The sequence below is a fragment of the Somniosus microcephalus genome, chromosome 3, assembly GCF_052327205.1.
Source record: "Somniosus microcephalus isolate GS21.2 chromosome 3, FLI_Smic_1.0, whole genome shotgun sequence".
Lineage (NCBI taxonomy): Eukaryota > Metazoa > Chordata > Chondrichthyes > Squaliformes > Somniosidae > Somniosus > Somniosus microcephalus.
Genome location: NC_140989.1, coordinates 174,063,620 through 174,080,201, shown reverse-complemented (window position 1 = coordinate 174,080,201; position 16,582 = coordinate 174,063,620). Strand labels below are relative to the sequence as shown.

Here is a 16,582-nt window from a genome sequence, read left to right as displayed (position 1 = left end):
GACTGATGGATATTCAGGGCTGCTCGTTGAACTGTTATCTCCTCTGGGGGCTCTGCCAGTGCTTTTGAAGCCACTGGTGCCAGTCCAGGTTGGCTTGTAAGCTGCCGCCTTTTTGTGGCACGCCTGGGGGTTCCTGTCTCTCACCCATCAATTGCTCTTGCTCAAACCAATGCCACCTTGAAGTGTCACTCAGAATCTTGGCCCCGCCCTTCCCGGCGCTCGGATTGGCGGTTGGAGGGCGGGGCTGGCGTGTGTCTTGGCCCCGCCCCCGGCTCGCTGTTTATAGAGGCGGCGCGAGTAGCCTGCGGACAGTTGATTTGTTTTTTTTTTGAAGTGGCGAATGATGGGCGCGCGGACACCTACACGGGCTGGCCTGGTGCTCGCGGCGATGGTGCTGTCCTGTGCGAGCGGCAAACTGCCGACGGCGGGATCCAGACAGCTGCTGGGCGGCCTCGAGCCCGTCTCGCCCAACAACGCGGAGGTGCTGACGGCCACGCAGTTCGCCATAGCCGAGTACAACAAGGCGTCCAACGACTTGTACGTCAACAAGATGATCAGGATCGTGTCGGCCCAGCAGCAGGTAAAGGGCCGCGGGGAGCGGTGCAGTGACTCTTGGTTCAGACTATGGGGACCTCTGGCACCACCCCGCAGGCTGGGCAGCAGCTGGACCGGGCCGGGGTGGTGCCGGCGCCGTGACCTGGGGTTGGTGCCCATCAGGACTGAAACTGAGACAACGGCAACAACTTGTATTTATACAGCACCTTCAATGTGGCAAAATGCCCCGCGCCGCTTCACAGGAGCGTTCTCAATGAAAACATTTTTGACACCGAGCCACAGAAGGAAATATCGGGACAGGTGACCAAAAGCTTGGTCTACGAGGAAGGTTTTAAGGAGCGTCTTAAAGGAGGAGAGAGAGGCGGAGAGATTTTGGGGGGAGGGGGAATTCCAGCGCTTAGGGCCGAGGCGGCTGGAAGCATAGCCGCCAATGCTGGAGCGATTGAAATTGGGTATGCTCAAGAGGCCAGAACTGGAGGAGCGCAGATATCGGCCGGCGGGCGGGGGGTGGTTGTACAGCTATCAGCTAACAATGGGGCCCGGGAAGGGAAGGTTGGACAAGATGAGCTTGGAGAGAGCAAGGCAGGAGTTGGAAAAGAATCTAGAGAAAGACGTGAGATCAGGGCTAGGGCAGCGGGACAATTATGGGGAGTTTGGCCCGGTTGGCTAGGGGAAGGGAGGGAAGTGGCAGAGGATCTTTGTGACAACAAAAGTTCATGAGGCGAGGGTGAAGGAGGCATGGGAGGTTTGTGGTTGACAAGAGAAGCTGGGGGTTATCTTTGTATTCCAGGATGATCTTTAAATAGTGAGCAGTTTGAGCAATGGAGAGCAGGACCCAATAATGTTTTATGTGGTCCAGCCAGATCTAGCAAAGGATGGTTAAACCAGTTGTCTGCTTCAAATCTGGGTCCCTTGGACTTAAGGGAGCCGAGATGAAGGGTAGGGTGAGAGAGTAAGGCCCAGAAATTCAGTGGGCTTTGCGCCCAGTTACCGCCCAAAGAGGGCTTCTGCGCCAGTCTGGAAACTTCGGGCTAAATTCAGTGACGCGCTAATTGCGACGGTAGCCGGTAGCGCTGCGCCGCCACCGATGACGTCATCGGTGTGCGCAGTGCCCCGGTTCCGGCCCGACCCCCATCTTCAATAGCGGCCGCCTCTTCCGTCGGGAGACAGACCAAGGTATGATTTAGAGATACGGGCTATGCCACCACCGTGGCAGTTTGACATGGGGCAAAGGGAGGACTTGGCATATATACAGGGCCTCACGGCGTCCCTAAGCACTTCACAGCCAACAAAATACTTGTTGAAGTGTGGGAAACTGCTTTGGTGTGGGAAACCAATTTTGGCGCAGCAAGATCCCACAAACAGCAATGAGATAAGCGACCTGGTGAAGGGACGGGTTGCCAACTCTGGGTAAATGTATTCCTGGAGCTTTCATTACATGATCTCTTGCCTCCAATAGCCCTACCTGGTCAAATAGCATTTCCCCCCTCTCTGCAATATATTTTTTTAATGGAAAAAACACACTTTTTTAATGTGCCTATGATTTTTCTCCTGGGATGCTTGCAGCTGTTGACCAGGAGATTAATATTTAATTCCTGGAGACTCCTGGACCATCCTGGAGGATTGGCAACCCTAGTTGAAGGATATGTATTGAACAGGGCATTGGGGCAATATGATACAAGTATTTAAAATTGAGAAGATGGAACATGTCTTTAAAGTTGCAACTGTAACCTGGTGGCTATTGTTGCTCAGATTTTGCTAGATGTTCGAAAGATCGAACAATTAGGTTCGCAATTTTTCTTTTAGGGTTCAAATGTAAATTTTGGTCTGAACAAACACACAGGCAACAGATTTCACGTACAAAGATTTATCTTTAATAAATGCTTAACAAACACCGTTCATTATTTAAAGTACAATTCCAAAATATAAGACTCTCAACTTATATTGATATTACCCTGATTTGGTCCGAGGTGATCAATCTCTGTCCAAACCTCGACGTAGGGTTTCTGTCCCCAGGTCCCTGCTGTCGAGTGTTGCTCCTACGTACTCGCTCTCTATCTGGGGTTTTTCCTCCTGGCTTATACTATTCTATAATCTGTCCCATCTCTTTGGTTACACATTTGTTACTGTCCCTGCATCCTGATGATTAGTTTACCCTATTCCACATCCTGTCTCATCTCCTTGATTAGTTTACATCTTACTTCGTTTAACTGGCGTCTGTAGTGACCTCACTCGTGTCTGACGAGGTTACCTACGAGTCCTCTGTTTAGAACATTCCTGAACCTCTGCATTATTTATCCATTATCCCTTGCACATGGTGATTCCTTCACTTTATTTCAGTTTTCTTACATAGCTTCCATTTCCACACTATCAACGGGAAAGGCTTCCATTGCCTCACACCATGTTTTGTCATTATGGCACCTCAGGCAAATTAGTATTTCCTCATTTGCCTGATATGAGGAAAAACAAGAAACGACGTAGAATTTTACTGGGTGATATGATCAAAGTGTTTAAAATTATTATAAAAGGATGGGACAGGTAATTGGAAGCAGGCTGTTTCCAGTAGTGGAGGGGTTAACAATGAAGAACAATGGGTAATATGTAAGATTTAGAACAGCGGGCAGGAGAAAGTTCAGAGAGTTGAGAAACCTCAGATTTGAGGTTGTGGAATTCACTTCCAGGGTTAGTGGTTGAGACAGAAACTATGTCAACATTCAAGATTTGATTGGATAGGGGAATGAAGGGATATGGGAACAGGGTGGGTAAGTGTGATTAGGACTGTTTGCTCACATGGAGGGTAAAATGACTGGTTAGGTTGAGTGGTCTGTTTCTTTCTTGTATTTCTATGTAACTCCACTGCTCCTCTTTGAATAGTGCAATCGAGTCTTTACATCCACTTGAGAGGGCAGATGGGGACTGCACCTCTGACAGTGCAGCACTCCCACGGTCAGCCTGGATTATGTGCTCAAGCTCTTGGGTAGATCTTGAACGCACAATCTTCTGACTCAGGCAAGGGTCCTACCACTGAGTCAAAGCTGACATTTTAGCAGGCGTATTAAAAGGATACGGTGACGAGGAGGGGCCAGGGATGGATTATTGGGGTACTCCCGAGGTGACGATACACACTGGGGGAGTGTGGAGGAGCTACTTTGTAAGAGCACAGTGGGGGGGGGGGGGGGGGGATATTGTGCCCTCCTGTTGACCAGTTTTCTCTCAACAGCTGGTGGGCCTGCTGTACTTTGCCAGCTTCTATTTTAACTTCGAACTGGATTTCCCCCCCCATCAGGTTTACTCAGTGATTTACATGTCCTTTGCCTCTTTCATATATTTTAATGCTTTTGTTCATTACTTGACTGACCTGTTGCATCACCCAACAATGGTTCCGCGCATACTTCCTGTGGTTTTATCTTTTCCCCTTCTGGTTTTATTAACATATTTGTTTGTGTCTTATTTTCAGTTCTGAAGAGTCTGAAAATAATAATCATACAGCACAGGAGGAGGCTGTTAGGCCCATCATGCCAATGCCAGCTCCAATTAATCCTGCTCCGATGCTCTTTCCCCATAACCCTGCAATTTTTGCCCCTTCAAGTATTTTTCCAATTCCCTTTTCAAAGTTGCTATTGAATCTGCTTTCACCACACTTTCAGGCAGTGCATTCCAGATCATCATAGCTCACTGCGTTTTTTTTTTATTCTTCTCGTCCCACCCCTCTGCTTTTTTTGCCAATTACCTTAAATCTGTGTCCTCAGAAGGATGTGGGTTCAAGTACCACTCCAGGGACTTGAGCACAAAAATCTATGCTGACACTCCACTGCAGTGCTGAGGGAATGCTGCACTCTGAGGTGCCGTCTTTTGGATGAGACGTTAAACCAATGTCCTGTCTGCTATCTAAAGTGGATGTAAAAGATTCTATGGCACTATTTTGAAGAAGAGCAGGGGAGTTATCACCTGGTTTCCTAACCAATATTTATCCCCCAATCAGCATCACAAAAAAAACAGATTATCTGGTCATTATCACATTGCTGCTTGTGGGAGCTTGTTGCTGCATTTCCTACATTATAACAGTGACTACACTTCAAAAGTACTCAATTGGCTGTAAAGTGCTTTGGGACATCCTTAGGTCGTGAATGGCGTGATTTCAATGCAAGTCTTTCTTTTACCAACCTTCCTGCCAGTAGAAATAGTTTTGCCCTATTTACTCTATCGAATCCCCTCATAATTCTGAACAACTCTGTTAAATCTTCCTTTAATCGTCTCTGCTCTAAAGAGTGCAACCCCAGCTTCCCTAGTCTATCTACATAACTGAAGTCCCTCATTCTGAGTGCCATTCTAGTAAATCTCTTCTGAACCCTCTCCAAGACCTTGACATATTTACTAAAGTGTGGTGCCCAGAATTGGACACACTACTCCTGCTCAGCCCTAACCAGTGATTTATAAAGGTTTAGCTTAATTTCCTTGCTTTTGAACTCTATGCTTCTATTTATAAAGCCAAGGATTCCGTATGGGTTTTTACAACTTGTCCTGCCACCTTCGAAGATGTGTGTACGTAAACCCTAGGTCTCTCTGTTCCTGCACCCCTTTTAAAATTGTACCATTTAGTTTATATTCCCTCTCATTATTCTTCCTTCCAAAATGCATCACTTCACACTTCCCTGCATTAAATTTCATCTGCCGTGTGTCTGCCTATTTCACCAGTCTGTCTATGTCCTCCTGAAGTCTGTTACTATCCTCCGCACTGTTTACTACATTTGCAAGTTTTGTGCCAACTGCAAACTTTGAAATAATGCCCTGTATACCCAAGCCCAGGTCATTAATATATATATCAAAAAGAGCAGTGGGCCTAATACTGACCCCTAGGGGACACCACTGTATACTTCCTGCCAGACTGAAAAACAACCGCTCACTACTGCTCTCTGCTTTATGTCCCTTAGCCAATTCCGTATCCATGCTGCCACTGCCCCTTTAATCTCGTGGGCCTCAATTTTGCTAACCAATCTATTTTGTGGTACTTTATCAAATGCCTTTTGAAAGTCCATATACACGACATCAACTGCATTTGTTTCAAATCCACCTGGGCCAGATCCCTATTCAGTTCACTGACATTAGCCCTCTCCCAGTTGGGTATTTTCACCTTCGATTGTTCCTGGTCCCTTTCTATAACGACTCTAAAAATGTTGACCACCTTCTCTCCTTAGATGTTGACCAACCTTGTGTTTCCAGCTCTGTGTTTTTATGATTTCCAGCATTTATAATATTTTGCTTTTTTTATTTGTCTCAAACTACATTATTGCATTCTTAAAGGTATCATTAAGTGAAACTCGTGAAGCCCAGCTGCCTATATAGTTGCGTCAACATATGGGGCAAAAGCAGTAGTGTTCTGAGTTCATTGTTGACCTGACAGTCTTCCATTGATGTACAGTAGAAACTGCTTTGCTTTTATGTGAAGGCATAACAGCAGTTTCTGATCAATGTTTTTGCCATAGCAAATACACATTGTCAATTACTTGCAATTTCTTGAACTATAATTGACACATCTAAGATGAGTATATAGTATTTAAATGAATACTCCAGGATAAGGGTCTACAAATACATTCCTTGTATGTATCTTGCCCACTTTCCACTGGCTTACTTTTAATAGGATATGTTTTTGCATCGGAAACTGCATGTGAATAGAATATAGGTGATGAACTTCTGCCATTTGTAGTAGTAATTGCAGGATGGCATTTCTTGTAGTTTATGGTTTTCTAAGGCACCAGAAGTCTGAAGATGTCATTAATAGTCTTGCTGTCAGATGACTGACATACAGGAAACTCTCATTTAAACGGCACCTAAATATCCAGAATTCTCTATTAACCGGCAAAATTCTCACTCCGAAAACAACACCTCAATAACCGGAAATGTTTCCGAGTCCGAGTCTCCCGCAGTGGCCAATTTAGTCAGTGGGGGTAGTTCTCCAAACTGCCACTACTCGGCTTCTTGGCGCTGTCAGAAGTCGGAACACCTCAATACTTCTGTAACAGGAGTCTGACTTTCCCGCGCTGCTTGTCGTCTCTTCTGATCCGCCATTTTACAGGGGTACTGTGTGTCTCCCACACTGCTGGTAGTCATTGCATTGCCGTACCCTCAACTGGCAGTACTGTACTTAATCAAGCATCTTCCACCATCCATTTAAAACAACATTCAGTAGGTGAGTACCCAATTACTGTATACTGCACATTTCTTGATTTTTTTAAATTTTTCTTTATTAAAAATAGCCTTGGTAGATAACCCTCGCCGTCATCCGGCATTTTTGATCAACCGGCAACACGCCGGTCCCGTCAGTGCCGGATACCAAAGAGTTTCCTGTATATTGAACATTTGGTCATATTGGACAAAAGAGCTGAATTCCAGAGGTGAGGTGAGAGTGACTGCCCTTGACATCAATGCAGCATTTGACTGAGTGTGGCATCAAGGAGCTCTAGTACAATTGAAGTCATTGGGAATGGGGGGGGGACTCTCCACTGCCTGGAGTCATACCTAGCACAAAGGAAGATGGAGGCCAATCATCACAGCCCCAGGACATCGCTGCAGGAGTTACTCGGGGCAGTGTCCTAGGCCCAACCATCTTCAGCGGTTTCATCAACGACCTTCCCTCCATCACAAGGTCAGAAGTGGGGATGTTCGCTGATGATTGCACAGTGTTCAGTGTCATTCGTAACTCCTCAGATAATGAAGCAGTCCATGCCCGCATGCAGCAAAACCTGGATAACATTCAAGCTTGGGCTGATAAATGGCAGGTAACATTCATGCCGCACAAATGCCAGGCGAAGACTATCTCCAACAAGCGAGCGTCTAACCACCACCCCATGACATTCAACGGCATTACCATCGCTGAATCCCCCACTGTTTAATATCATAGGGGTCACCATTGACCAGAAACTTAACTGGACCAGCCACATAAATATTGTGGCAACAAGAGCAGGTCAGAAGCTGAGTATCCTGCAGCGAGTGTCTCACCTCCTGACTCCCCAAAGCCTTTCCACCATCTACAAGGCACAAGTCAGGAGTGTGATGGAATACTCTCCAGTTGCCTGGATGAGTGCAGCTCCAACAACACTCAAGAACCTCAACGCCATCCAAGACAAAGCAGCCCGCTTGATTGGCACCCCATCCACCACCTTAAACATTCGCTCCCTCCACCACTGGCGTACCGTGGCTGCAGTGTGTACCATCCACAAGATGCACTGCAGCAACTCGCCAAGGCTTCTTCGGCAGCACCTCCCAAACCTGTGACCTCTTCCACCTAGAAGGACAAGGGCAGCAGGCGCATGGGAACACCACCACCTCCAAGTTCCCCACCCAAGTCACACACCATCCTGACTTGGAGATATCCGTTCCTTCATTGTCGCTGGGTCAAAATCCTGGAATTCCCTCCCTAACAGCACTGTGGGAGTACCTTCACCACACGGACTGCAGCGGTTCAAGAAGGCGACTCACCACCACCTTCTCGAGGGCAATTAGGGATGGGGAATAAATGCTGGCCTTGCCAACGAAGCCTACATCCCATAAACGAATAAGCAAAAATGTATACAAAAGTATCTACTCTTGTTGAAACTTGCTTTTTGTACTGCAAAATGAGTTCCCCCGTTGGAGAGGAACGGTCTGTTGCATTTAAATGAAGTTGGGGGGGGGGGGGGGAGAAAGTGGGTGATCACATCTCTTTTGGAAGATGCCATTGTATTGAGAATTCTGGATTTGTTGTATAGTCTGATGTTTTCAGTGCCAAATTGAACTTTCATTGGAAATGGGTGAAATTGGCTTCTATAAAATTTGGTACAAATGATTTCTTGCTGCATGGCTGAATACTTGAACATTACTCAGATGATAGTTATGAATGGCTTCAAGTAAAGTTTTTAAAATGCACGTTTGTGAATATGAAGCTGTGATGCGGTGACACAAATTGATAGTGGTTAATGGGGCATACTCTGCATCTCATGAGGATTTTTTGTTGTTGGATGAAGTGGATGTCTCCAACAGAATTGGTGTCCAGTAGATTGGAATTTAAAATTGGGCACAAGTCACTCTAACCCTTTAGATTGCTGATGCATCCAGAAATATTAGTCTCTAGCACTTGCGCATTATGTTGCTCAAATGCACCTATGTCAACATATAGACTGCTAAATTTACTATCTGCTAGTTATAACATAACTAGTATCATGTAGGCTGTTCTGTCGTCATACTATTTTGTCTAAAATCCTTGTGTCCCTAGTTATCCTGGGGTAAGTACTGATTTAGTGATCTGAAAGAAAGAACTTACATTTTATATAGAGCCTTCCACTACCTCAGGACATCCCAAAGGGTTTTACAGCCAATGAAGTATTTTTGAAGTGTAGTCACTGTTGAAATATGGCAGACAATTTGCAGACAGCAAGATCTCACAAACAGAAATGAGATAAATTACCAGATAATCTGTTTTATTGATGTTGGCTGAGGGGTAAATATTGGCCGGGACACTGGGGCTAACTCACCTGCTCTTCTTCGAATAGTGCCATGGAACCTTTTACGTCCACAAAAGATGGCACCTCCGACAGTGCAGCACTCCCTCTGTACTGCACTGGAATGTCAACCTAGATTGTGTGCTCAAGTCTGGAATGGGGCTCGAATGAGGATTGGTTAATGGACAGAAAAGAGAGTAGGAATAAACTGGTAATTTTGGGATGGCAAGCTGTAATTAGTGGAGTGTCGCAAGGATCAGTGCTTGGGCCTCAACTGTTTATAGTCTGTGTCAATAACTCAGATGAGCAGACTGAGTGTAATGTATCCAAGTTTGCTGACACTATAAAGCGAGGTGGGAAAGTAAGCTGTGAGGAGGATACAAAGAGGCTGCAAAGGGATATAGACAAGTTAAGTGATTGGGCAAGAAGGCGGTAGATGGAGTATAATGTGGGTAAATGTGAGGTTATTCACTTTGGTAGGAAGAATGGAAAAGCTGAAAAAAATTTTACGGTGAGACTGGTAAATGTTAGTATGCAGAGGGATTTGAGGGGTCCTTGGACACTAATCACAAAGTTAACAGGCAGGTACAGCAAGCAATTAGGAAGGCAAATGGTATGTTGGCCTTTATTGCAAGGGGTTGGGTTATAAGAGCAAGGAAGTCTTGCTGCAATTATATAGGGCTTTGGTGAGACCACACCTGGAATACTGTGTTACAGTTTTGGTCTCCTTACCTAAGGAAGGATATACTTGTCTTGGAGAGGGGGTGTAACGAAGGCTCACTAGATTGATTCCTGGGATGAGAGGACTGTCCTTGAGGAGAGATTGCGTAGATTGGGCCTATATCCTCTGAATTTGGTTGAATGAGAGGTGATCTCATTGAAACATATAAAATTCTTAGAGGGCTTGACAGGGTAGACAGTGAGAGGCTGTTTCCCCTGGCTGGAGAGTCTAGAACTAGGGGTCATAGTCTCAGGATAAGGGGTTGATCATTTTGGACTTGGATGAGGAGAAATTTCTTCACTCAGAGGGTTGTGAATTTTTGGAATTCTCTACACCAGAGAGCTGTGGATGCTCAGTTGTTAGATTTTTGGGCACTAAGGAAGGGCGGGAAGGTGGAGTTGATGTAGAAGTTTAGCCATGATCTTAGTGAATGACGGAGCAGGCTTGATGGTGTACTTCTGCTCCTATTTCTTATGTTCTTATGAACCTTCAACCTTCTAACTCCTCCAAGGCGAGAGTGCTTCCACTGAGCCATTGGGAACACAGGCAGGAATTATGCTAAAAATTTGAACTAAATAACTTTTAATTCATAGACTATAGTCAGCTGTCACAAATGAGACTTTGGCTTGCCACTGAAAGCTGTACAATTAACTTTCATTAAATCACTCAGCAAACTGAATTGGGTAGCTTTTCAGTTCCAGTTTCTATATCAGTTAAGTTGCTGTTCTCAGTTAGTGGGTTTGTCTGGAGGCTGAACTGCTGGATTGTTCTTAGCGGCTGAGGCAGTGGCAAGCCAGTTTCATTTGCGACGGTTGAATACAGTCTATGAATTAAAAGTTGTTTAATTCCTGCCTGTGTTCGTATTGCTTAATTTAGATTACTGGAGAATTCAGTTTTGTGCAGAAATGAATTGTCAGGAGTAGACTGTATTTCACACTGTTGCAGAACATCATTCCTACATCTTGGTTGATACTTCGTGATTTTTACTAATCTGGGCTTGATTTTTTTTTTTTAATTGCTTTCTTCCCATCAGCTTGTTTCTGGGATAAATTACTTTCTTGAAGTTGAAGTGGGAAGAACACAATGCAGACAGGGAGAGGTTGATGACCTGGATTCCTGTGATTTCCATGCAACTCCACAGGTAAGGCTTTAAATATGTTTTTACAGTAATGCAACACAGAATTTGTAGATATTGGGATCAAATTAGTTGCCTCTGGCCCACGTATTTAGAAGAGAAATTCCAACAGCGTCCACTTCAACCGCATAGTATCCTTGCTACAAAGCTTTCTGTGCCAATTCAAATGCCTTGTAGTTCATGCATTTTGTTTAGCCTATTTGGAACTCTTTCTTTAAATCTACTGGGCGGACCGGTCTAGGAGCAGCAACCTGCACACTTGTCTTGCAGCACTACTTCAAGTGAAATATGGAGGCGTTTCTCGATCCTAGACTGAGTTCCTAATATCTGCTGTGTGCAGCTTTCTCTGAAGGGAAGCAAGTAGCCCTGAAATTTGCACCCGACTGTTTTGTGCTCCTCCAGTTCATTAGCTGGGAGCAGCCTAGCCGTCCTACTTTCTTAATGTATATGGTATGTGCCTGGTGAGGGCACAAATTCTTTGGGGGAGGGGTGAGGAAGGGAATAGGGAGTAGAAAGGTAAATTTGTGCCCTCATCAGAATGAGGATAAAGTCTTAAACATTACCAAAGCGGCCAAAATATAATCTTGGACAATATGAAGATAGTTCTGATTTTTCTAGAAGCTAGCTCCAGCTTGAACTTGTGTGCTAATAGGATTATTAAAAAGGCTGGGCAGGAAAGGGTTGAGTGCACAGGTTATTCATTTGCTGAAAATGATGGGGACTAAAGAGGAGGAAAGAAGAGAATGTTCTAAATCACAAAAGCAAAATACTGCGGATGCTGGAAATCTGAAATAAAAACAGAAAATTCTGGAAATACTCAGCAAGTTAGGCAGCATCTGTGGAGAGAGAAACGGTCAACGTTTCAGGTCGATGACCTTTCGTCAGAACTGGAAAAAGTTAGAGATGTAACAGATTTTAAGCAAGTGCAGAGGCAGGGAAAGGCAGCTGGGGAGGAAAGAACAAAAGGGAAGGTCTGTGATAAGGTGGAAGGCAGGAGTGATTAAATGACAAAAGGTATGATAGTACAAAGCAAAAGGAGATGGTAATGGGACAAGTAAGATGAGTCTGGCAGAGGTGTAAATGGGAATGGCAGAATCATCAACAGCTGCCATGTGAAAAAATAGGGTCAGAGGTTATGGTCTGAAATTGTTGAACTCGATGTTGAGTCCAGAAGGCTGTTAAGTGCCTAATCGAAAGATGAGGTGCTGTTCCTTGAGCTTGCGTTGAATTTTGTTGGAACAGTGTAAGCGGCCGAGGACCAAGAGGTCAGAGTGAGTGGAGCATAGAATTAAAGTGACAGACGACCGGAAGCTCGTGGTCATGCTTACGGACTGAACAGAGGTGTTCCGCAAAGCGGTCACCCGATCTACATTTGACCTCCCCAATGTAGAGGAGACCCCATTGTGAGCAGTGAATACAGTATACTAAATTGCATGAAGAACAAGTAAATCTCTGTTTCACCTGGAAGGAGTGTTTTGGGCCCTGGACAGTGGGAAGGGAGGAAGTAAAAGGGCAGGTGTTTCATCTCCTGTGCTTACATGGGAAGGAGAGGGGATGCTGGGGGTGATTGAGGGGTGAACCAGGGTGTTGCGGAGGCAGTGGTCCCTTCGGAATGCTGAAAGGAGAGTGGAGGGGAAGATGTGTTTGGTGGTGGGATCATGCTGGAAATGGCACAGGATGATCCGTTGAATGTGGAGGTTGGTGGGGTGAAAGGTGAGGACAAGGGGAACCCTGTCGTGGCTCTGGGAGGGAGAGGAACGGGTGAGAGCAGAAGTGCAGGAAATGGAACGGGCACGGTTGAAGGCCATGTCAACCATAGTAGAGGGGAATCCTCGGTTGAAGAAAAAGGAAGACATATCAGAAGCGCTAGTATGGCAGGTGGCATTGTCAGAACAGATGTGACGGAGAAACTGGGAGAATGGAATAGAGTCCTTACAGGAAGCAGGGTGGGAGGAAGTGTAGTCCAGCTAACTGTGGGAGTCAGTGGGCTTATAGTGGGTGTTTGTCAACAGTCTATCCCCAGAAATGGAGACAGAGAAGTCGAGGAAGAGAAGGGAAGAGTCAGAGATGGACCATGTCAAGGTGAGGGAAGGGTGGAAATTGGAAGCAAAGTGAATTAAATTTTCTAATGCAGGCCGAGAGCAGGAAACGGCACCGATATAGTCATCAATGTACCGGAAAAAAAGGTGAGAGAGGGGACCCGAGTCGGACTGGAACAAAGAATGTTCCATATATCTCTCAAAAAGGCAGGCATAGCTTGGAGTTCTGATAAAGGGTCATCAACCTGAAATGTTAACTCTTTCTCTCTATGATGCTGCCTGACTTGCTGAGTGTTTCTGGCATTTTCTGTTATTTCATAGCTAGAATCCATGTGGGCTCCCACAGCAACACCTTTAATTTGGAGGAAGTGAGTGGAGTCAAAGTAGAAGGTGTTCAATGTGAGAACAAGTTCAGCCAGGCAGAGGAGGAGGGTGGTGGTGGATGGGGAATGGTTGGGCCTCTGTTCAAGGAAGCATTGGAGCGCCCTCAGACAGTCCTGGTAGGGGATGCAAGTGTCCATGGTGAAACGGAGATGGTTGGGGTCTGGAAACTGTTAAAGTGGCGGAGGGCGTCGGAAGAGTCGCGGATGTAGGTGGGAAGAAACTGGACAAGGGGAGAAAGAGTCGAGATAGGAAGAAATCAGTTCTGTGGGGCAAGAACAGGCTGAAACGATGGGTCTACCAGGGCAGCCTTCTTTGTGGATCTTAGCAAGGAGATAGAAGCGGGGTTGGGGGGCTATGAGGTTGGTGGCTGTGGAGAGCGATCTCCAGAGGAGATGAGGTCAGTGACCATCTTGGAAACAATGGCTTGATGTTCGGTAGTGGCGTCATGGTCCGGGGGAGGTAGGAGGCGGTGTCAAAGTTGGCACTCGCCTCTGCAAGGTAGAGGTCGGTTTGCCAAACAACAACAGCGCCACCCTTGTCAGCCGGTTTAATGACCATGTTGGGGTTGGATCTGAGAGAATGGAGTGCTGCAAGTTCAGAGGGAGGTAGGTTGGAGTAAGGGGAGCAGAGAAATGGAGACGGCCGATGTCATGTCGGCCGTTCGCAATGAAAAGATCTAGAGAGGGTAAGAGGCCAGAGGGAGGGGTCCAGGTAGAACGACAATTCTGAAAACAGGAGATAGGGTCAGCTGTGCGGGGGGGGGGGAATTATATTTGCAAAGCTTTCCTCTTCAATTTATATGGAAACATCTGTATATATTCCATAAATGAGACTCCTTCTGGTTAAATGCTCACATTTATTTATTCCATACTGTGTTATAATGCTGACATATATGAAAAAGTTTATACACAATACAGAATGGCACTTGCTGCTGTGTAGCTGGGCTTGAATTTAAAGATGAAATCTTGCGTAACTGTTCTAGTGATGTGCAGGAATATTTGTCGAGAATGAACTACGTAATCTTCAGTCACTTCGTATAGGATGATATTCATGGCAAACAACACTAAGCATTAAAATATCATCTGTTTTCGATTCACTGAGAACATTTTAAACACACATCAATTATTTCTAATGGATTAAAATTGTGCTTTTAGACATCAGTAGAAACTGAGTTTCTTCGAGGCTTAACTGCCTTGTTGGAGCAGACATGAAGTGATCTAGTGTAAGTAACAAGAGAATGGATACTGGAAAAGCAATCTAATTTTCAACTGTTCATCTAATTTTTCAGAAAAAACTTTGCAGCTTTGAGGTTTACTCGGTCCCTTGGACTCAATCTATTTATCTGCAAAAGATGATGTGCAGACCATCAAACAACTGAATTTCTGCATTGCAGCAGATTAATTTGCAATTGATTAACAGCTGTCTAATAACTAAAAGCTCCTACTGTGCTGGCAGTATACTAATAGTGATTCTTGCCTTTGTTTTCTTATAGAAATCATCTTATATAAATGTTAAATGCATCATATACGCAGCAAAATTACTGTAGCTTCTGCTAAAGCTGAATAAACTGTCGAAACACTGAACTTGAAGAGTATGACTCGGCAAAGTGAGACTGATTTCTTTCTTTCTGGACTTCCATGCATCTTTACTTTAATACACCCTAACCTGCAGAAAGCCTGGTATTGCCAGTATTTTCTCCTGTTCTAAGAGAATTTTAATTGAGGCCCAAGTTTCCACAGATGGAGGCAACCTAGCTGAAAGCAAGGTCCAGGGAAATTGCTTCCTCTAAATATGCTGATCTTGTGTTTTAGCCTCTCGGGGGATGGAAAAAGTACAGTAATAAAAGCTGCTACTCGAGCCCAGAATCGGTCACTACCAGAAGGCTGGCCAGGAAAACCTATGGGAGCCTGCTAAGGGGATTGTGTGAATTTTTATTTTGTTTCTTGTTCTTGTCTCGGTTCTATATTCAGTTGAATCACAATGAGATTTGATTGTAACTTCTGCAAGTTCCCTTGCTGTCTGCAAAATACTTCAGCTTAACATTTCACCACTGTACCCAAGCAAATATCTAAGCTGCCATGTACAGGAGCATGTTAGCCTTCATAGCGAGAGGATTAGAGTACAGGAGCAAGGATGTCTTGCTGCAGTTGTACAGGGCCTTGCTGAGACCACACCTTGAGTATTATGTGCAGTTTTGGTCACCTTATCTGAGGAAGGACGTTCTTGCCATGGAGAGAGTGCAGCAAAGATTCACCAGACTGATGCCTGGGATGGCAAGAATGACGTACGAGGAGAGATTGGGTCGATTAGGCTTATATTCGCTAGTGTGAATGAGAGGGGATCTCATTGAAACTTATAAAATTTTAACAGGACTAGACAGACTAGATGCAGGAAGGATGTTCCCGATGGTGGGGGAGTCCAGAACCAGGGGTCACAGTCTAAGGATAAGGGGTAAGCCATTTAGGACAGATGAGGAGGAATTTCTTCACCCAGAGAGTGGTGAACCTGTGGAATTCTCTACCACAGAAGGCAGTTGAGGCCAATATATTCAAGAAGGAGTTAAGGCTAAAGGGATATGGGGAGAAAGCAGGGACAGGGTACTGAATTTGGATGATCAGCCATGATCTCATTAAATGGCAGAACAGGCTCGAGGGGCCGAATGACCCACTCCTGCTCCTATCTTCTATGTTTCTATGGGCATAATTATTTAAATATACCAATTTTTAAGTGAAGGATACAGTGATACAGCTGTTGGAGGAGCATTATGGTGTTTTTGGAGTAATGTCGGTGCATAACTGGGGCAAGGACAATGGAGCAGACACTGTTTAGATTGGTTTTCTGTCAAATCTATTTACCACCCACACAAAAAAAAAAACCTTGCTTTTTGTCCCTTCCTGTGATCAGCCCTCGAGTCCTGGATAACTATTTAAATGATACTGAGGGCCAGTGATGTTGCAGCTCTGGGTTTCCTACTCTACTGAGGGTACAGTAGCATAGTGGTTATGTTACTGGACTAGTAATCCAGAGGCCTAGACGAATGATCCAGAGAGCCTTGTCAGCGGCGTCCACATCCCATGAACGAATATTTTTTTTTAATGAGCCAGAGACGTGAGTTCCAATCCCACCAGGGCAGCTGGGGAATTTAAATTCAGTTTATATGAATAAATCTGGAATAAAAAGCAAATATAAGTAATGGTGACCATGAAATTACCAGATTGTCAGCAAACTCCATCTGGTTCGCTAATGTTGTTTGGGGAAGGAAATCTGCCATCCT

The 16,582-nt window shown here is 45.1% G+C and overlaps 1 protein-coding gene across 1 annotated transcript; it reads left to right on the top strand.

Moving 5' to 3' along the window:
- Nucleotides 1-271: 271 nt before the first annotated feature.
- On the top strand, nt 272-14,897 carry LOC147121587 (cystatin-like). Its single transcript, XM_085981948.1, has 3 exons — nt 272-580; nt 10,784-10,891; nt 14,597-14,897. Exons 1-3 carry the CDS (start codon nt 341-343, stop codon nt 14,684-14,686), a joined length of 438 nt encoding a protein of 145 aa, XP_085838074.1. The 5' UTR covers nt 272-340; the 3' UTR covers nt 14,687-14,897.
- Nucleotides 14,898-16,582: the final 1,685 nt, after the last annotated feature.

Bases quoted from the DNA above. Each gene is read 5' to 3' on its own strand.
- LOC147121587 (XM_085981948.1), top strand. From the start codon at position 341: ATGATGGGCGCGCGGACACCTACACGGGCTGGCCTGGTGCTCGCGGCG. The intron at 581-10,783 runs GTAAAGGGCCGC...TCTTCCCATCAG, and splicing joins TCGTGTCGGCCCAGCAGCAG to CTTGTTTCTGGGATAAATTA. The intron at 10,892-14,596 runs GTAAGGCTTTAA...CTAATTTTTCAG, and splicing joins ATTTCCATGCAACTCCACAG to AAAAAACTTTGCAGCTTTGA.